The 20,855-nt window shown below is 52.5% G+C and overlaps 1 protein-coding gene across 1 annotated transcript; it reads left to right on the top strand.

Annotated features, from left to right (window-relative positions):
* The first annotated feature begins 1,516 nt into the window (after positions 1-1,516).
* IL10 (interleukin 10) lies at positions 1,517-4,964 on the top strand. The gene is made up of 5 exons (XM_074893630.1): positions 1,517-1,686; positions 3,083-3,145; positions 3,453-3,605; positions 4,312-4,377; positions 4,681-4,964. The coding sequence occupies exons 1-5, from the start codon at positions 1,528-1,530 to the stop codon at positions 4,771-4,773; spliced, it is 534 nt and encodes a 177-aa protein (XP_074749731.1). The 5' UTR covers positions 1,517-1,527; the 3' UTR covers positions 4,774-4,964.
* Positions 4,965-20,855: the final 15,891 nt, after the last annotated feature.

Below are 20,855 nucleotides of genomic sequence, written 5' to 3'. Positions count from 1 at the left end.
TCACTCTTACTCATACACATGTACACCAAACATTCCTCTCTTTTGCTCCTAAAAATAAAATTTAAAAAAAATCTAAATATACGGTAACAAACAATACTTTTTCTAGCATTTTTTTTGCAACAAGTTCCTTCACAGAGGTTTGCAAATTCAACTTAAAAGAAGTTCAGTGTGGTAAAGCAAATGAGAATTGATTTGTCCAAAGCAATGTATTGGAGGCAGGCTGGGAAGAATGCGCTATATCAAAATCATATGGGAGCTTTCAAAGAAAACTTTCTGGTTTCAGGAAGGCTAAATTCATCCCTACTTTCTCTTTTTTGGATAACAGATTCTCAAATTTATCAGGGAAATCTTTATCAAAAGGAAGCAGGGAGCTGTGTACTAATATATATATAGAAAAAGGACATGAAAGAAAGGAAAGCGGAAAACAAGAGACGTCAGAGGAATTATCTTCAGCTCTGAAATGGTCATTTTATCAGAGCTGGGACAATAAGTCTCAGTTAACCCAGTACACCCAGTTCATAGAATCATCACTGTGTTGCTTGGATGGGGCTCGTGTGCATTTCTAGGAAATTGAATAGGATTAAAAAGCCAGAAACATGAATATCCACGACCTGCTTATACACTTTACCACCACACACCAATGTTAAAAACAGCAGTTCCAGTGGCACAAACCCTGCTCCCACCCAGCTGCCGTGGGTGAGCAGCCAGGCAGCCGTGCACAAGCCCGGAAGGCCCCGAGCAGTGACATCCCAGCAGGGCTGGGCTCTTCCACCGCATCCCAGCACATCCCAGGGCTTATCCCGGCAGCAGGCACAACAGCGGCTGAAGTTTGGGAGCACAGTCCTTGAGCTTGCTGAAGGCAGTGAAAATTCACATCGACTTCAACAGGCATGTGCATTAATTGAAAAAAAAAAAAAAATTAAGATGGAAGATTATTAGATGCATTTACAGTATAGCATTAGAATGTCGAAGGAGGAGACAGTGTATTTGTACAGGTTGACTAAAAGTAGTGCTGCTGAGTTATGCATGGTGCTGGAGATCCTAAGTGCAGGTTTGATACAGAGCTATGACAATAGAAACCCTTTTTTTTCCCCTAACAATAGGGCATTCATCTAAAAATAAAAAGTAACTGTGAGAATGCAAAAGTAACCTCACACAGCACCTTTTCTTCTTCACATTATATCTGAAGCTTTCCTCTTTAGCCACATCTAAATTTACAAGAAGCAAGAATGAGAAAAAAAAAAATGCAGAGTCTAAGCACAAAAGATTTGATGGGGTGTGAGGAGAGGAGGGGGGTCAAGAGAACAGGAAACCCAAGTTGACGGGAAACTCAAGTGACATTTGGTTTTAATGAATGACTTAAAACCCCAATATTGCTCGCCAGGAAATGGGGAGAGGAAATTGAGCGATGTTTTGAGAGTATAAATTAGGGGCTCCATCAAGGTGAAGGCTACAGATCTGCTTTTTACCCTCCTGTGAAATTCAGCCCAGGACCGGACCAAGAGGCAAGCAGCTCGCTCCCACAGCATGCAGCCCTGCTCAGCCCTGCTCCTGCTGCTCCTGGCCGCCTGCACCCTGCCCGCCAGGTGCTCGCCCGTCGAGCCCAGCTGCCTCCACTTCTCCGAGCTCCTGCCTGCCAAGCTCAGAGAGCTGAGGATCAAGTTTGAGGAAATTAAGGATTATTTTGTAAGTATAACCCTGTTTCTTCTCCTTCTCGTTTTGCTTTTTCTGCAGCGTTCAGTGATTTGGATGAGGAGGAAGACAGCTTCCTCCCAGCAGAAATTATTTGGTCGTGTGTTGTGTTAGAGGCTGATGGGGGTGTGCAAGAGAAGTTCGGTTTCATTGCTCACCGAGAGACAACATGCAAGAGTTTTCTTCCTAGTTTTAGCTACTATGAACTCAAGAGATTTCATAATGAATCTTTGTGAACGTTACTAGCCAGAGTTCCCCCGAAATGCTGCAGACCAAATTATTCACTGAATTAATAGGAAGGAAATAGTTCCTTCTTCTGAGCAACGATGTCCAGCCTCACTAAAGTTAATGCTAGATGAAAAGGGAAATCTTTTGCTACAGACTTTTTCTTTGAAAGAACCACAAAAGCCTGTACATGGTATTTTATGACTGGAGAAACACTACAGTAACTAGCACTTGCTTTGGTGCCTGTAAAAGGTCACCACTTTGCATCGCAGCTAATCGGGAGCCTCAGGGTTGCTGAGAAAGCAGCACAAGGTACACTCAGAGCATTTATCCTTGCATCAGTACTGATAGAGATGGTTGGTCACATCTTCATTACTATTTTAGTTAATGTCGCTGTGTTTTAGTAATAAAACAAGATAATTCTCCAGATTAAATCTCAGGCTGATGCCATGGCTTGTATTTATTATCAGATGAACACAGTCAAGACTTTAGATTTCAAGCTTGCTGTAAATCTCCCAGTTGATGTTGGGCAGGAATATTTTTAACCTCTCGGGAAAGCCTCGAAGAACTTTGGTGCCATGGGGTGACGCTTTGGGTGGTGCCAGCCCACCCCGCTGCAGCTCTTGGTCTTCCAAGAGCTGACGGTGCAGAGGCACAAACACCCTCTGCAGATCCCCTTCCCCCCGTTGACTGGAGACCTACAGAGATAACAAAACCAGGGGCACTAAACCCTCCTGCCCTGGCGAGCCCGCGGGCAGGAGGCTGGGGTGGTGCCTCGCTTCCAGGGGCTGCCATAACCTCGACCCCTCTTTGAAGAGCGGGCGGCTCGCATCAGCGCTCGTACATGGACACCCGCGGCAGCTTCAGCTGGCAGCGGCGGGAGCAGTTTCACACCGGTGAAATCACTGGTACTGAAGTTTGTGATTCATTATCTTGCTGTCCTGACCTAACGGCAGTTGCACGGCAAGATGATGGCACAAGAGTTGGTGACTCCTGTACTGGTGTTACTGTGCCACGCACACACGTGTGCTGGGTGCTCTTCGCCTTCGCTTCAGGGAGACCACAAAGCAAACAAGCAAAGCAATCGTTTGGTAAAGCAGAGGGAAAAAACAGCGTTCGCTGCCTGTCTGAGTAAAGCTCATGTTTCCATTGCACCCTTCCACAGCAATCAAAAGATGATGAACTCAGCATCCAGCTGCTCAGCTCCGAACTGCTGGATGAATTTAAGGTAAGGATTATAATTCTCATCTAAGTCCCTTATCCTTCCTCATCCTTCAGCCAGCGTTTTGTAAGAAAGGAAGCAGACTGTATGCTGGGGCGTTTCCTAATATCAGACAGGGACAGTTCTCCAGCCAAGCCGTAACACGTGTGTCTGTGGCAGGGCTGACGCAGGGCTCCCCCCGTATCGCAGCCGCAGCGAGCGGCGCCAACACGCTGCGAGCGCTCTGACCACCGCCGCGATTTTGATTTTAAAAAGCACCCATGCACGGCGGCGCTGGTGGCCAGCCCCAACACGGTTACCTCCTCTCCCCTAGGGAAGCTTCGGCTGCCAGTCGGTGTCAGAGATGATGCGGTTCTACACCGAGGAGGTCCTGCCCAGCGCCATGAAGACCAGCACCCACCACCGGCAGAGCATGGGCGACCTGGGCAACATGCTGCTGAGCCTGAAGGCGACGATGAGGCGCTGTGTGAGTGGGGCTCAGTGTCACGGGGTTGGGGGGGAGGAAATCAGTGCTCTGGAAAGGCAGAGCCAACAGGGTGGGGAGTGGGTGCTGGGGGTCCCCAGGAGCAGGGGGTGTCAGGGTGGTGCAGGGGAGCCGGGCTTCAGGCAGGCAGGGGCTGGCAGACCCCATGAGGATGGGGTTCCTCCAGGTTTTTTTTCAGTTAAATAGCAATGATTCAGAGGCTCTGTTTAGGAGCCCCACTTATTTGCAGCCATCCCCACCCAAGGGAGTCTGATGAAGAGATAAGGGGAGGGAGGGTGGAGGGTCTGTCCCTTACCTGGGTGCCGGAGCAGCGCGGCTCTGCCACGACGCCTCCCAAAGACGCGCCTGGTGCGGCCGCAACCCCATCACCTGCCTCAGGCTGAGTCAGACGGGACAAATCCTGCCCCGGGCAGAGAGCACGGTGGGGCTGCCCTCACCCGGGGCCGGCAGCAAGGGGCACAGGTCCAGGAGAGGGCTGGGGGTCCAGGAGGTCGCGGCGGGCTCTTTCATCAGTGCACGGTGCAAAGCAGCCGCAGGTGCTGCCCCAGAGAGCCCCATGGCTGGAGGTGGGGAAGGTGGAAACCAGCGGGGCGGCAGTGACGAGGGGCAGGAGGAGGGGAGAGCTGCTGCCGCGCGCCCCGGGAAGGAAACCCGTGTGGTTGAAGCCGTTGGTCTTGTCCCTTTGCAGCACAGGTTCTTCACGTGTGAGAAGAGGAGCAAAACCATAAAGCACATTAAGGAGATGTTCGATAAGGTAAGGACCCCTCTTGCGTGGCTGCGCTGAGGTCGGGAGGGACCCACCGTCCCAGGCAAGGCAGTAGATTTTACTGCCAGCTTCAACTTAGGACAGAGAACAGAATCCAAAAAAGTCTTTAATTATATAAATACCTGAGGCAGAGAAATCCAGAGAGCGATGCTCAAAGGAGCAGCCAGGAGGTTCCCCTGAGGGATTGGGCAGAGAAGCTGGAGATATCGGTGGAAGGGGAATATGTCTAGTGATTGTTCATCACCGATATCGTCACGTTCAGACTTAAAGGGACTTGGCTTTCACCCGCAGATGAACGAGAATGGAATCTACAAGGCCATGGGAGAGTTTGACATCTTCATCAACTACATCGAAGAGTACTTGCTGATGAAGAGAAAGAAGTGAAAACACCGATGGGTCTGCACCTTTCGCACAAAATCCTGCTGGTTTTTCGGAAATTACTTTAGGCTGCAAAAACACATGAGAGATTAAGTTATCTTAGGGTTCAAGTCAAGAATTACAGGTCAATAACTTCCAGTTTAGTATTGTATTTAAAAGTTATTTTAACAACTGAATTTAATATTTATTACTTCCAATACCTCAGTGTCTATGTTTACAATATGTTTTGAAGAAAAGTGTGATGAGCTTGTAAAATATTATTTATTGTTCAATATTTTAATACTGTTTATGATAGTGCTATTTTATTCATAGCTTCAAAACCCCCAAAGCAGTGTTCTTCTGGGGAGCAGATAATGAGCAGTTTATCCTGAGTGCAATGTCACTGAGCACAGTCACCTGAACAGGAGCAATTCCAGCTCTGAGTTCAGCAAAGCTTAGTTTTAAGCAAATGAGCACTCTCCTCATGCTCTACCCCTCTATTTATTTACGCGACCAATGCATAATCATGTCACTGACTCTAGTTCTGCAGCTGGAATTAGACTTTGAAATATTCAGAATTATTCCATGGCTTTGCACTGAGCAAAATAACCATAAATGTAACCAAGGGCCTTTTTTTCTCCTGTGCATGAAAAGCAACGTGGAGGAGGACCTGCACTGCCATGAACGACATGGGATTGTGCCACAGCAATAGATTGGTTAACCCCACCTCTAGACTTCAGTCTATATATTAGTCCAGATTAAAGAAAAATTACAGTAGTAGAAAGGAAATGTTTGGTTCTAATAGAACTCGATTTAAATGTTGCTAATGACAAACTTCCAGAGCTGCTGGGTCAGCCACTCTGCACTTTCAAAAGTTAATCTTGCTATTTTCCAGTCTTTGATTGGGTTTTACTTGCTGTTTTGTTGGGTTTTTTTCTGTTAGAAGTTAGAGGGTATTTAATTAACCACCATTTTAAGGTGGCACGGGTAATTTGCATTCAAATTCATAAAGCTGCACGCAGCACTGACAATATTTGGGTTTGTGCTATTTCCAACCCCGCGCACGAGGAGCCGCAGCAGCCGAGTGCTGTGGGGGGGAGGCTGCAGCGAGAGCAGCCTCGGTGCCCCCGCGAGCGGCTGGTTTTCGGGGTCCCCTTCCTCCCCACCCCAGGCTCCTGTGTGCCCCCATGAGCGCGACAGGACGCTGAGCCAGAGGAAAATGCCACAACCCAAAGGCATTTGCTTCTAATATTTAGAAGTATTAGGGCACCAGTATGATGAAACACTGTCAGTTTGTTGTTTGCTTTGTAAGTTACCACTGACGAGAGGCTATTTATACTTGATTTATTCTATTTTTACGTTTATGGTGACAGAAGGGCATTCCTGCTGGCAGCCTGCCCACATGGGAACTGGTTATCCCAGAGCAAGGGCAGCCCCAAAGCAGGAATGCGGCTCCGGGGGTCTCTCCTTCTGCTGAAAGCAGTGGGGTGGCATCAGCTCAAGGGCAGTGTGGGAGCCAAACGCTGTAAAACTTAAATTAACCTTCTTACCAGGACACATTGAGCTCCTGTCGAGCCAACTCTGTACTTGTTTTTCCACCAAACGCCTTGACTTCAGTGCTGTAGGAGAAGCAAGGACGGCCCCGGAGCCACGGCGAGAGCCAAGAGCATCAGCAGCTCCATTCCTGAGGGGGTGGTGCTGGCAGGGGGCACCGTGCCTTGGCCACGGTTTCTGTCACTGTGTGAACTTTTGCGTGTTTATCTGTATGAAAAGAAATCTTTTATTTTTGCTAATAAAGACCTCCTAAAGAATAAAGCCTCTGTTCTGTTCTTGCAAGTTGTTAACAAGGCTGTGAATCAGCACCGGTGCGTAGATGCTGTGCCCGGTGTCACCGGGCTGGGGAAGAGCCCAGCGGGCACGGGTCCAGGCGAGGAGGACCACCAAGGATGCGTCGCATGCATTAATGACTGGGGAAGTGAGAAGACCTTGAGGTCCTCACATGTAAATGCAAATTTCTGACAAAATTTGCTGGAATAAATACCTGCCAGTGATTTCCTCCAGTAGAGAAACACTGGTCCCAGGGTACTCCATGGGTCACTGCAGCCTCTTCAGCCTCTAACTGCAGCAAGTGTTTCAGCCATTGCCCTTTCCAGCACAGCATTTACAGTTAAATAACAGGTTACATGCTTGAATGTCATCGACAATCACCAGGGCTTTAACATCCCTGCGCCTCCTTTCCCCTGATTCACAGGAGATAGCACTGCTGCCTCCGTTATCTACCGAGATGTTTTTAACTTCACATTTGTTCTCAGTCAGGATGAGGCCTTGATCCTAGATCAGATAGTAGATACTAGATAAAAACTAGACTAATACAAATTATCAACAGAATTTCTTGCTTTTCCTCAGGCTGGGGATTACATATCTATGCACATGGATCCCTATGCACAGCAGCTGAATCTCGAACAAAACCGAGCAGACACGCACGTGGGAATTTACAGCTCTGTTACTAATAAACCCAGAATTCAACCAGTGTAACCACTTCCAAACTCCAGCTCACACCGACAGCCCGGGGCAGCTGCTGGCAGGTACCTGCCTGGCCACGTTCCTGTTGCACTTTCAAGCCTCTTTCGTTTTCACCTCTCTCAGCCCTTGGCAAGTCCAGCAGGCTCCAGGTGTTTATTGGCAGCCGGGGTTTCTTTCCTCACTGCATTAGAAATAATTTTTTTCATTTAAGATGACAATTTCTAAGTCTGTTTCAGCCCAAACTTCAGGCTGGTGATGGGCAGTGGAATTTCTGAATTTGCCATGAGAGATTATTTGTGTTCTCAGTAAAACCTTCACTTAGGAGCACTGCTTGAAGCTTCAGCCCAGACACATCTGGTCCACATGCTCCCCTGACCCCACTGCACCTATTTTCATCCCTTTTATATAACTTTTCTTCCATAGGGAGGCAGGAAACAGCTCTCAGAGCCCATGAGGTAGGAGGCCAAGGACCCTCATGAGCAAAATTGGTGCCCGGGCTCTGCCCCATGTGGAGAAAGGGGCAGCGTCAGCTCAGCTGTGGTGAGTTTCTCAGTAAAGCTCAGTCACTCTGGTTAAAGTAACCACAGGAAGGAAGCAGATGGGATGCCTCTTGCTGTACGGAGAATGAAGGTTTCCAGTTACCTGATGCTACAGGAGATATTTGACACAGCAGAAAATGGAGGCAGAGCAAGTCAGCAATCTGGACAGGACAGCTGCCTGCTTGCAGGGGCACCATCGCAGGAGGGGAGGTGGCATGATGGAGCGATGCAGCTCTGCTCCTCCACAACTGGGCTGGGAAGCTGGGGCGATGTGGAAAGGTGCTGCTGGGCTCCCAGCCAGGGGCAGGGGTTCACTCGAGGGAGAGTGAAGCAAGAGCCAGGGGACATTTCGTGCTAGATCGCCATGCAAGTCACATGCAAAGAAATCCGTGCCATTTGTCACCAAAACACAGGGATGTTTGCATCATGACGCAGAGCTGGTGGGCAACACAAACACACCTCTGACTAAACATATGTATCATCTCCAAGAAGCTTTAGGAAGGGTGTTCTGGAAATCCCAGCAGAAGCCGTCTGCGCAACCAAAGGCAGCGTCTACCATGGAGAAATGACCTTTTCAGCAGAGGAGCAACCACCATGATTCATTTCTGGCCGTGTCCTCAAGCAGCCGTTTCCCACTGCTAGATCAGCCCTGTCCACAACAGTCCCTTCCCGCCAGGGTACCCTGCTTAAAAAAAAAAAAGGAAAAAAAAGGAAAAAAAAACCCAAAAGGCAGGCTGCAGAGCTGAGACACACAAGGCACCGTTACAACTCATCCATGCGACTCACGACACCGACCTCAAACCAGAATCACAGCACCAGCATCACCTGCCTCCCTGCTCACAGCATCTCGCCAGGCTGCGCCCTGACCCCTTGGGGTCCCAAAATCAACTAACGCATGCCAAAAACATCAGTGTTTGGGGGGAAAAAAAACAACAAAAACTACTCTTTTACCATGGCAGCGTGATGCCATCACAGCATGAGCTCTGTGCGTGACATCGAAGCTGATTGAAATGGGTGAGATGAGCTGAGCAGAGAGCAGGAGCGCTGTGCCAGGTCCCACCAGGGCCGGGAGAGCCGCAGGGTGAGACCCCAGGCACAACATCCCCTCTGCAAAACGAAACGGGCAGTGCTCCCCTGCACAGCTCTTCTGTGTGCAACCTTCTGCTGCTCCTGCAACCCCGAAAGCTGCTGTGGCGGGGAGGCTGCATGGCCCGGCGCGACGTGTTATCCCCATCGCTCCGTGCTGATGTAGTTCCTGCCAATCTCAGTGTCAGTCTGGGTGTTACAGTAACAGCACAAGCCTGTCACATAGATCAGAGGTGGTGGCGGTTTTCTGGGGTTTTTATCCCACAGAAGCAAATGGTTTCCTTCCTGAGAGCTCACCCCACTGCCTGATCAGCAGCACCGGTACCTGGGAGCCTGAGTCACCCCCCAGCCCAGGCTGAGCTGCTCCCTGGCCCAAACGCTGCGTCTCGACCAGGCGCTGCCAATGCCACAAAGATTTCCGTCTGGTGCGGGCAGCATGTGGTTAAGCCACTGTTTGGGTTAAAACCAAAAAGTAATAAAGTGCTTAAATATTAGACCCTAGAGGAAAAGAATTGGAGATTTGGCCTAAATACAGAGAAGAGGGAGGTTTGTCAGACCTTCAGTTCCCGAGGGGTGGTTGCGCTGCTCTTGAAGAGCAGATCATCGCTGTCAGGCCAGAAACAAACCCACCAGGAACAGCGTGGCCAATCCAGCCCACCGTAATGCAGCCAGCGCTACATAAAAATCCCATTTCTGCCTCCCAGCATGCCCCAGCAGCCAGCACCACGGGTGTTCAGACAGTAACACCAAGAACCACCGCCTGATTTTCATTTTCCTCTCTAGAAAGTCCAGTTGGTGCTCATTCAGCAGAAGCTCCATCTGTGGTTGAAGCCGCACGTTTCCAACAGCCGAGATGGACCCCGAGTGGGCTCCGTGGCACAGGACCCACAGACAGAGACAACCCGCCACAGCTGGCGAAGTCCAGGCTTGCCTAACCACGGGTTTTCTTGGTGAAACCAGCCGAGCCGCAGCGGATGAATCACTGCCAGCGAGCTGCGTTGGCAATCATCCCTGCTGCCAGCAGTGTGGCCGTTGCAAGGTGCTCCAGTGCAGGCAGTCACTCACTTCTTCCACTTCCCCCCCCCCCCCCCCGCCCCCATCAGAGAGAATCCTGGCTTTCAGGAAGATGTGAAAGAGTGTGGACACCAGGTTTGCACAGGGAAAAAGTTAGTGGCTTTCACAAGGGCTTTAGTTTAATTGCTGCAACTTGTGCACAAGCACACATGCAAGTGGACAAAACTCCTGAGGACTCCAAAAGCGCCTGAGCATCAGCTGCTCCCTGGTTCATAAGGAAGTTTCACTTCAAATAAGGAACTTGCCAAGAGATGCAACACATGAAAGCATCTGCTGCCTGAAGGAGCCGTTTCTTCTGCTTTTTCTTTTCTCTTTAGAAACTTTCCTGAAAGCCATAAGGACCCTGGTGCTGGGCAGTATGTACTTGCTGTCAAGCAATTAAACTTCTTGGTCAAATTCTGTTGGCCAACATGAGGAGGGCAGATGAGCTGAGCCCAGCTGAAGCGCTGGAAGTGACTCCTGAACACAGCAGGGCAGACACAGACATCTCCTCTCGTGGGCTGGGTACGAGGAACAAAACCCCACAGGCCTCTTCCTTGTAACAGGAAAAAAATGTGTCTCTTGGCACAAAGACAACAAGCACCTTCTGTGAGACCCTTCAGCCTCCCAGGGTGCCACGAGGACCAGGGACCCGGCTTCTAGTGAGACAGGGGTCCTTTAAACACTGAAGGGGCAAAATCAAAACAAGTAAACCCTGTTTTAACTATTTTTAAATTGCAAAATCTTTCAGAACTTTCCTGATTTCGGTTGTGGTTACAGTTAACACTTGTTATTTAATTTTAACTGGCTGTACCACTCAGCCCCACGCAGCTCACGCCGCTCCGCGTCCTAGATTTTAGTGGCACGTGACCAAAATTGGGGCTTTTGTCATGAAAGAGGTCAGGTAGAGCAGCGAAAACAGGGCGACATGTCCCAGCTGGGCGCACGCGTTACCCAGGGGCAGCGGGGGGAAGCAGGCACAGCCCCAGCTTCGCAGGCTGCCACTTTCTTATCTCAGCTGCGCCTGGGTGGCGAGAGCCTGACTAATACTGGGTGCGGGAGGGTGCAGCGTTACTAAAGTCGGGAGCACGATGCTGCCAGCACCCCGCTTTCAGTGCTCGGGGGCCCAGTTTCTGGGAAGGGCTCGTCTCCATGTCTTGGGGGCCAGCAGCCCATGGAGCCACCGGGGCACAGCCGGAGGGAAGGACGCCAGCCCCGAGCAGCCCTTTGAGCCTGGGGAACCGCCACATCCCACCCCTCCCCACGGGGCTCCACTTTCAGTATTTCAGCAAGTGAAATCTAAGCCCGACACCTATTCATCTGTGCTCTGGCTTTACCCGTAAGCTGGAGGAGCAGCAGCTCCGCTGTCTCATAGCGAGAGGCGTGCAGGGACACGCGTGTTTCACCCCGGGATGGGGGTTCTGGCACACGTAGGGTGGCTGGGGGCTGCCCTGCCCCTCTCTCGGCATTGCCAGGAGCCTTTTTGGTCTCAGCATCGGTGGGGGTGGCAAGCGGGGCTCCCACAGGGATCACACACGAGGCTGATGAGGGGGTGCTCTTGCTTTCAAGGAGCAACAACTGTTGCTCACTCAGTGCAGGCAGGTGCTGGCAGCATCAGTCCTGCCTGTGTCTCTCTCTGGGGACCAAGCCCAGAGCTCTGCACGCTGCAGGGTGGGAACCCCGCAAAAGGAACAGGCCTTGCTCCTCTAGAAATTCAAACTACCGTTCAACTGTCAATTTGTCCCCTGCAAAAGCCCAACCATCAGTTTTCTGCAGGCTTTAAAGTTTGAGGGCATGTTACTTGGGAGGAAGTATTTCACCAGCTACCCCAACATCAGCGTTTCTTTTTTCTCTAGCCCTTTCTGAGCTCTGCAGGTTCCTGTCACAAACTCATCTACTGTCCAACAGCACAGCAAGGCACAAGGCAAATAGAAAAAAAGAAGCATAGGTTAACACAACCCCTCCCAAAAAAGCCGTTAACAGCAAACAAGCACACTGACTGTCGATCAGGCCCTGAACCCGGCCATTTCCACCCTGCTTCACCAGTAAGGGTCCAGCATTCCCAGTGGGGAGCTTCAGGAGGCACCCACCTCCCCCTCCAGGTGCAGCAGGACAGGGATGGGAAGCTGGAGCCGCGCAGCCCCAGGGCTGCACCCTGCGCTCCCCGTCACCGAATCCCCCGGGTTACACACACGGATGGGGGAAAGGGGTGTCCCAGTGGGACGCATCCGAGGCGGGTGGAAGGGATCCAGCCCCACCGCACAAACCCCGAGGAAGCTTTGCACCATTTCTGTGGCTGCCGCAGACACTGTTTGGAGCAGAAAGCGAATTACAAACACAACAAAAAGGGGCTACGGGGTAAGCAAAGCCAAGGCAATTCCCCCGGTTGCACCTGCAGCTGGTGAATGGGGGTTGCGTGGGGCTGCGGAGACGTTTGGGAGCGAAGGGGCTGGTTCTCAGAAAGGCGCCTGGTTTCAGCGAAGCTCCTTTCCCATGCGACGTGCCGGGCTGTGCCGCCAGCCGAGCCCCCGGTGCACCCCACCGCCCCCCCAGAGCCAAGCACCTTCTGCCGGCGTCTCCTCCGCTCGCAGGAGGTTTCGCAATGACTAAGGGCTGGTTACCCTCAGCAATACAGAGACCCGTGGCAGGCTGGAGGAGCAGCCACCTAACAGGAACAGCAGCCGCCAGCTTTCCCCTTTGCGCTAAATTGCTTTATCCTGATAAGTCCTGAGTCTCTGGGGAGGATTCAGCTCCTGATATTGAAACTCAGCCCCAGGGAGGTTCACAAGACGCCTGTCAGCGCGCGAAGCAGCAGGCTGACAATGTGATGCCACAGAGATGCACGAACCCTCTGACATTTTCAGGTCCTCTCCCAACCACCAATCTATTAATTTGTGAAAGAGCACGAGACAGCTGCACTGACTCATTCTTGGGGCTATTAGATGATGATGCAGAGGAAGGAAGGGAATTTGTTGAATTGGTTCCCATCCGTGCCAGCTCTTCGGATGCTTAAATCAGAGCGCTTCCCTGGGCTTTCTGATGGAAGAGGAGATGGAGATTCCAGCTGACAAAGTAAGGAGAAAACCTCAGCTGGTTAGGGATGGCAAGTCAGCAGTTGAACCCAGCCAGTTCTCATTTTCCACCTCTGCCTTCTGTGATCTGTTGCCCTTTGCCTCTTGGCAGGGTCTCTCCACCATTTCATCACACCCTGAAGCAACAAAAGAGTCTTCTTTGCTCCAGACCATAGAGCTGGACTACAAGGTTCCTTTCCTGGCAGTAGTGCCAAATTTCTTTTTCCCTGAGCCGAAACTTCATTTCCTGAATCTTTTGCAATGCTGACCCCAGCTGCTGTGACCGGCACATCTCGCATACCCTCTCCCTAATGTGCTCGCAGCTTCCCACTGCTGGGTCAGGCTGAGTTGCTCTGATTTGCAGAGCAGCAAGGAACAGCTTTGCTTTTACTGGCTGGAAAAGGTGCTGCAAAAGTCTACAGGATTCCTGTGGGCCTGTTCTAACCTGATAGGACAGTTTCTGGAGAGCACCTTACTGTTAGCAAAAAGCACATTTTGTTGTTGGGCACCTTATTTTTACAGCTGGGTTTAAATCGTTGGCCATCACTGCCTGTCATTTACAGTCAGCTCCAGCAAGCCCTCGGCAGAATCCCTCTAACCCCAGGTTCAGGCAAACCTGATGCTAAAAGGTGCTTTGCAAATCTGGCATTTCTGAGCATTAAGCAATTTAGCCGTGCCAGCGCAGCTCATCCCAAGCTCCACAGCAGGAAATCCTGACAACCCTCTGATGTGCCTGATCCTGATTCTTAGAAAAATACAACCATCATCTGATTTCTCACAGAAAGTTTTGCTTTTTTAAACTGTACAGCTTACCATCAGCTGGGGTACAAACCAACCTAGGACAGAAACTCAACCTAAGTCAAAGCCTACTTGGCCAACAGAAGCCTACAAGTTACCTTCCACTGGATTTAGAGCTGGCTTGAAAGTACCGACAGCCCATGCATGGAAAAACACCTGCTCTCCATCATAATCCTTGTCTTTAGAAAACTAAGGGCACTAGCAAAATAGCAACCAGGCACAAGGGCTTAATACTCCCCCAGTCTCAATTGCACAACGCGCCTTCCTGTCCCGCACACCCCGAGGCCCGAGGACAGCGTGTCCATCGGGGGTTGTCCAGGGTTGACCAACACTGTGGGAACGCAGCGAACGGCCGCTGCAGCCCCGGCTCGAGGAGGGGGAGACGCAGCGCTGGCAGCGCCGGGGCCTCGCCTCTGTCCCTGCAAGAGCAGCAGCGACTGCTCGCGCTGACAGACGAGGAAACAGAGATCTTTGTGATTCATCTCTCAGGTAGTAGCAAACACTGATGATCTACCTGGAGCAGAGCCAGACTTTTGATCAAAACCAATCCCCTCGATAGTGAGAAATGTATTTTTTTTCCTTAGCAGGAAGTTTGCTACTAAAAATAAGAAGGTGGCGTGAGGAGAGAGGGTTTATTTTTCTACTAACTACTAAAAATTAAAAATGTTGTGGTGAATCTTTCACATATTCCTTCAGAGTCAGCAGGTCACACGTACAGTCCCTTGATTTTGCGTGAACGTCATAGCACATACGTACATGGATTACGTGATGGACAAGGATGCTAAAAGGTCACATTAAATCTAAATTCAAGTTGAATTTCAGAGCTTTCGCTCTGAAACAAGACACGGCTATTGGCACAGACCTCATCCCTCCAGCAGCATGGGATGCAGTTGGATACCTGAGAGCTTTCATTTGCAATTGGGAAAGTGTGCTCATCAGAGGGGGGGGCTGTGTTTCCAAGGTCAGCCCTCCTGACCAGCTCTGGATACGAGGTGTGGAGATGAACCTGCCCAAAGGCTCTCCAAGCCCAAGTCCAAGCCATGGTGGGAGGCTTCTAGGACGTGGCTAAAATAAAGCCAGCCCAGTGCCAGCATCACAGGAGTGGGGGCAAAGTCAGGGGTCCCACAACAGCACAGGGCATAACAAGGAAAGAGGCATCAAGGTCATAACCCAAATGGACAACGGTCCTGAAGACTCCCAGAAGACATTAAATGAAGTTCAGAGTCAAGTCCTGGGTGGTGGGAAACCTCAGGAAGGAAGCTGCATGCTGCTTCTGTCATTTTGCTTGGACCCAGGCATCTTCTGAGTCTAGAGCTACAAAACGCAGCCTCCGAAGCCCCGGGATGCCCTTTGCAGTCTCTCTGTGACATTTCTTCGAAGCTGAAGACAAACCCAAGGCGATGGGGGAGAGCTTTGGAGAAGGGTGTCCAGCTGTGGGTCCTGGTTCTGGGAAGGAGTAGGCAATGGCCAAGGAACCTGCTGCTGCAGCAGGAAGGGACACTGAGGCACGCTTTGGTGGAAGCTGAGGCGGCCAGTCCCTCGTGTCGGGCTGGGGGGACGCGCGCGTGCCCGAGCCACTGGCACAGCAGAGCAGCCTCTGTTTGTCACCCAAAAGCACTGACAGTCATCACCAGGCTCCAGATGGTGGGTGTGGGATTTCGTTGTCTGCATCACCACTCCCGGTTTCCAGTTAGTCTTGAAGTATTTTCAAAAAGAGTTAGCAAGAGAGACTCTCACATGCTTATCTAATTGCCCTTTATCTTGGTGGCTTATCTTCAGGTTCTAGTTGAAATCAGCCATCTATGTCGTCTTTGAAGTCAAGCAAAGGTCAGGATGAACTGGGAGACATCAGCATGAGTGCACAGAGAGTGTGGTGTTGTTATTTACCAGCCGGAGCTTCCAAGGAGGAGACTAAGACCTTCACAAATTAAGTTTTTGGCCAGTTTCCTCCTCTTTGCAAATAACTTGCAGTTTCAGAGCATCTCCACTACGAAAAGTGGGAAGAGAAAAAAAGGCCTTCTTCAGTGCTCCAGCCTCCCCGCAGCATGCAGGCTGGCAGAGTTGCTCGGATTCACAGCAGCCGGTGCCCTGGGCCTCCCACCAGCCGCCCGTCCGTCGTTGCAGCATCCTCCCTCCCCGGGGGAGCTCCCTTGGCTGCAGAGACAAACCACAGATTCCCCGCAGGAGGAAGCTCTGGTATGATAAAGCCCAGGGGAAGCAGAGCAGCTCACCTGCTTTTTCCCTGTGTGGATCCACCCTCTTTGCCAGCCTGGGAGCCTTGGAGACAGGGCTGGCACGGGCAGCGCTGGGGCTACAAAACCCATCTCCTAAACGGGGCTGAGGGAACTGGAAATATCGCTGTGAAATGACAACAGTGGCAGGACTTAGCTGGGTCACAAGGTACCACGGGATCCACCCGTATCAGAAGGCCCAGATATATCCTGTGTGAGGACTTAACCCTGCACCAAAGTGCTGGAGAGCCTGGGATGCCTGTATCATGGGTATGGGGAGGTGTGGGGGGGCACACACACCCGTGTGGGGGTGCATTGGCTGCTCATAAATCCAAACCTGCTTCACTGGCCCCAGCCCTGCCCAGAGCATCCCCGTGCTGCCCCTGCCTCGTGTCCCCAGGTCTCTGTACTCTGGTCCCACCGCCGCTGGCAGGGCTTGCAGAGCCGTGGCCAGCATCTCCCACATGTCCCAGATCAGTGTCTTATTCAAAGATTTGATATCCTGGCTCCCCTTTGAGTGTTTTTCCTGACCATGAGGTGTACCATCAGTCTCATCTCCCCCAAACAAAACCAGATTCCTTCACTCTGCTTTTTTCATCCTCACCTGATACTGGCAAGCAAACGGCACCGAGCATTCCCCCACTGCCCTCTCTGTTCTTCAGCCTATTTATTTACAGCACTTTGTGAACAAATCTGCCTAAAAACTTTTCTTTCAAACTTGAAGCAACAAAATCTCACCCTGCATGAGTAAGTCTCTGTTCTCGCTCAACGCCCACACGGACCCAGCTATTCCTTTTAGTATCAACAGCTTTACAGAAAACAGACCTCTGTTTTTATCCACCTAGACAGACACTATGAAAGCAGTGACAGAAAGGAAGAGTCTGGCATGCTGCAGCAAGCACCCGGCCCCTCCGGAGAGAGATTTCTGCTGGGGCAGGAGGGAGAAGCGCTTGGTGGAGGGGAGTGACACCGTGCCCACCCCTTCCCCTCCCAGAACAGGGAGCAGGGACACGCAGGTGACCCCAGGGAGCTGTGGCAGGGCCACTCCCGGGAGACCTGCTCTCCACTGCCAGCTCAATATCAATGTCAAAATGGGGGGTTGTGCACCCCCGGCAGCAATCCCCTGCCCCGGGCGGGTGGCATGGGCATCTGGGTGGCCATCAGTGCCCACTCCGCTCTGCTCTTCCCTCCCCAAACACAGGCAGAAAACATTTAAAGCTGCAAATCTTCCCACCAGAGTTGAGATTTGTGTCAGTAAGCACTGTGATTTCCAGAACAGGCTCTCAGTAATAAAGGAAACCCAAACCTCAGCCCACCGCCCCTCGAGACAACCTCAAGGTTTTGTTACTAGGATTATGTTTGTTTAGAAAGTCGTCTTTTTCCAAAACGCTGAACCTGCGCAAGCTCGTCAGACCTAATGGCAGCTGCGGGCTGAGCCCCTGGAAAAATCTGACTGTGCTTCACACTTCTCAGCGCTGCGCATATTTGTGGAGTCCACGTTTCCACTTCGGTAGCGTGAACGGCATCGTGCAAACAGACACGATTTACTGCTGGGGTTTTAGGTATTAGCTCACTGTTTTGGAACTTGGCAGCTAAAGACACGACTCCTCCCTGCTTGGCTTTTGCAAGTGGGATTGGAGGAGGTCGCCGAAGCTCCTCTTCTCGTCCCTCTCCTGCTCCCATCTCACAGCACCTTTGTGGGATTTGACTTTGCTCCTTCCTGCCCAGTTGCACAGCAGCATCCTGCTGCATCCCACCTCGGAGCAGCCCAGGTACCCACCAGGAACGGGACAAACACTCCCGAGCCTTCCCTGCTCGACTGCCACGCGGTCGCTGCCACCACTGCCCACACCCCGGCGTTAAAACACCTTCTTAAGCAAAACCAGCAACGTGCCATCCCGCACCCTCCACCGAGAGGCACTTAAGGCAGAGATGGGACTCTGGGTTTGGGGTGCTGTGCCAGGCGCCCAGCACAGCGCACAGACCCCACAGCTCCAGCCTCTCCTGCCCCCCTTACACCCGCAGGGCCAAGGGGAGACAACACCTCAATAGCCCAGCCCGGTTTACAGCCCCCAGCCTGTAACTGCAGGCAACTGGGGGCCATGGCGGCAGCCACAGCATAAAAATCTTGGGGACAGAGCACCAGAGGGGATGCGGGGTGCTCGGGTGAGGGGTCCCTCAGGGCTGGGGCCACCACTACACCCCAAAACTTGCACTGACCTTCGCTCTGCTAAACCCGCACAAGGACAGCGCCACGTCAGGTTTTGCAAATGCGTTAAAAGCACCGTAAAGAGCTGCAGCCTACCAGGCTTTTCTAAGACAACTCGAGTGCTTCCTCCCGAGAGATACAACATCAAGCCATCTGCCAGACACCAGCGTGTGTAAAAAGTGCTGGTTTAAGCATTTGTAAGTGCAAAGGGGCGGGTTTACGTCTGGCGGAGGCAGCTCAGCTCGGGACCCCAGCAGCTCCCAGTTCCACTTTCAGCCTCTCACGTTACACTTCATGCAACCGCCGCTGCACGGTGGTAGCATTTTGCTAACTTCTTGAAAAGACAAAAGCTTTTCAGTCAGTGCATCTCCAAACCACAGCATGTGCCGACAGTTTTGCCGTGCTGCCGGCGCGCGGCCGCGGCTGGAAGCCACCACGTGGGACCTGCAGAGCCACCACGGGAAAATGTTCCCACCGAGCCACCACTCCTGCCTACATCCCTCCTGGCAGCACCCTGTGCTGGGCTCAGCTAAACCCCATCGGCAACAGGGAGGGAAAAAATAAAATAGAAAAAAAAAAAATCAGTTTAGCAAGAAACAGAGCAAACCCCTGACAAACCAAGGTCAGTGGGAGTTGAAGGGTGTGTGGGGAGAAACTTGGGACTCACGGGGCCAGACTTGCAAGAAGGGAGCGGAGCCATGTACCACCCCGGGACCTGCAGCTGCTGGATGAGGCCGAAGCTCCAGGTCCTTCAGGGGCTGGTGCTGTCCCCTCCCCACCACCACCTGCACGTCAGTTCCTCTCCCTGTGCCTCAAAATTTGCCCTGCGTAAGCTGGAGGGAAACATCTTAACAGTAGCAGCAAGAGGTCACAAGACTGACTTCAGTGGGGAAATACTTAAAGCAAAGGCACGAAGAAAAAAGTAGTAGGACCTACAGAAAAGGTCTGTCTCCATGAAGCAGCTGTCCCGCACCACGGGCAGGGGCTGTGCCGAGCCGTGGCTCCCCAGCAGCCTGGCAGAGCGAGCAGGTCTTACCTGGGCCAACACAGGATCCTTCCAGGCCAAGAAATGCTCGAAGTGACGGCTTTGATGAGCTGCTGGGAACCAGGGAGATGCTGAGGAAGTCCCCGGGCCCAGCCCCGCTCTGCCATTAGCAGTGGGGGTCCTCCACAAGCAGCCGGACACAGCCCTGGGGTCTGGTGCTGTGCCCCGAAGTGGGAGTGAGCATTGGAGCAGATTCAGACTGAATTTCACCCAAATGTAGATTGAAAATACCTCTGGGAGCTCCTGAAGGTGGGGGGAGGAAAGCCTGTCACACCCCATCAATCCCATTAAACCCAGCAAGAGGCAGCGTGAGAGCCAGGGCTGAAGATGTGGTTTGAGCAAAGGAGCCCCCAGTAACCGGGGGGAGCATCAGCAGACCCCCTCCAGCTCACCACGGCTGGTCCAAAACCTGCACCGTCTGCCCACAGCCCCGCTGCAGCCAACCTGCACTGTGGGGTGCACACCCCACTCCAGCAAGGGAAGAAAGTTTGGGAGACACCACCGCCCCCCCCCCCCCCCCCCCACTACCCTCCCCACACCCCCATCCCCAGCACTTACTGCCCCATCCCAGGACATGCCAGGGCAGAACCACCAGCTGCTTCACCCCAAGGATCTTGTGCAGTTCTGAGACACCCGGGTGCTGCAGGAGCAGCAAAAACCTGCAGCCGGGGCAGCACAGAGGTTTCGGCAGCTCTGGCAGCAGCGGCAGCGCGAGGCTCACGCAGCCAGCACTGTTGGAGAACACAGCCCCATCGGTTGGAGCGAAAAGAAAAGTAACCGGGCTCCAAGCGTGAAATAATGAAACAAATAATCAGATAAAGCCCTTCGTACCGTGCGCTCGGAGCCTTCCTGCTCTGTGGTTTGGCAAAGCTCGCAGGCAGCGTTCCTGTGCTCCCACCTGCCCAGCGCCTGGCTCAGGGGCTGCAAACTCGCCTGGGGGGATGCTGGGGGGTCCCCAACCCTGGGGGCTCAGAGCCCGGCCCTGAGTTCTCCAGGGGAAAGCCCCACGTGTGGGAAGCAGAGAAGCGACGGTTTGGAGTCAAAGGACCCAACAGGATCCATCCAAGTCCCTCTGCAGCCCCCACACAGCCCCGCTCTGCCCACCCCAGCAGCCCCACCACTGCTTCTTCACCAACAGGAGCAGGGGGAGGAGGAGGAGGAGGAAGGCATCTGGGGATCTCACCACTTCCTCCTCTCCTGCAGACACCGCGGCCGGTGCTGGTACGAGCAGTGGCTCCCAGCAGCCCCAAACCTCAGCGGAACACCCCGGGGCTGCCAGCGCGGAGATGACAGCAAGGACCGGGCACCGTCCCCGGGTTCACGCTGTCCCAGCACCCACAACCAGATGCGCTGTTCCCCCTGCCAGCACCCACAGCCACACGTCCCCAGAGCCCCAGCCCAGGAGGGGACACACATGCTGAGCAGGAAACTCTATTTGCAGTAGCCGGGACAGACACAGCCACGAGATCTCGAGCGACCATCCCCAAGCAAAGGGATTTTTTGCAAGGATCAAAATGTGTCCTCAGAGAAGAACCTGGGGAGCTCAGCCTTTTC

Source organism: Strix uralensis, chromosome 24, assembly GCF_047716275.1.
Source record: "Strix uralensis isolate ZFMK-TIS-50842 chromosome 24, bStrUra1, whole genome shotgun sequence".
Classification (NCBI taxonomy): domain Eukaryota; kingdom Metazoa; phylum Chordata; class Aves; order Strigiformes; family Strigidae; genus Strix; species Strix uralensis.
Note: the sequence above shows the minus strand (reverse complement) of the source record. Positions and strands in the feature narration are given on the sequence as shown.

Excerpts from the sequence above, each read along its gene's own strand:
- IL10 (XM_074893630.1), top strand. The coding sequence starts at position 1,528 with ATGCAGCCCTGCTCAGCCCTGCTCCTGCTGCTCCTGGCCGCCTGCACC. Across the intron at positions 3,606-4,311 it reads AGGCGACGATGAGGCGCTGT|CACAGGTTCTTCACGTGTGA; the intron begins GTGAGTGGGGCT and ends GTCCCTTTGCAG. Across the intron at positions 4,378-4,680 it reads TTAAGGAGATGTTCGATAAG|ATGAACGAGAATGGAATCTA; the intron begins GTAAGGACCCCT and ends TTTCACCCGCAG.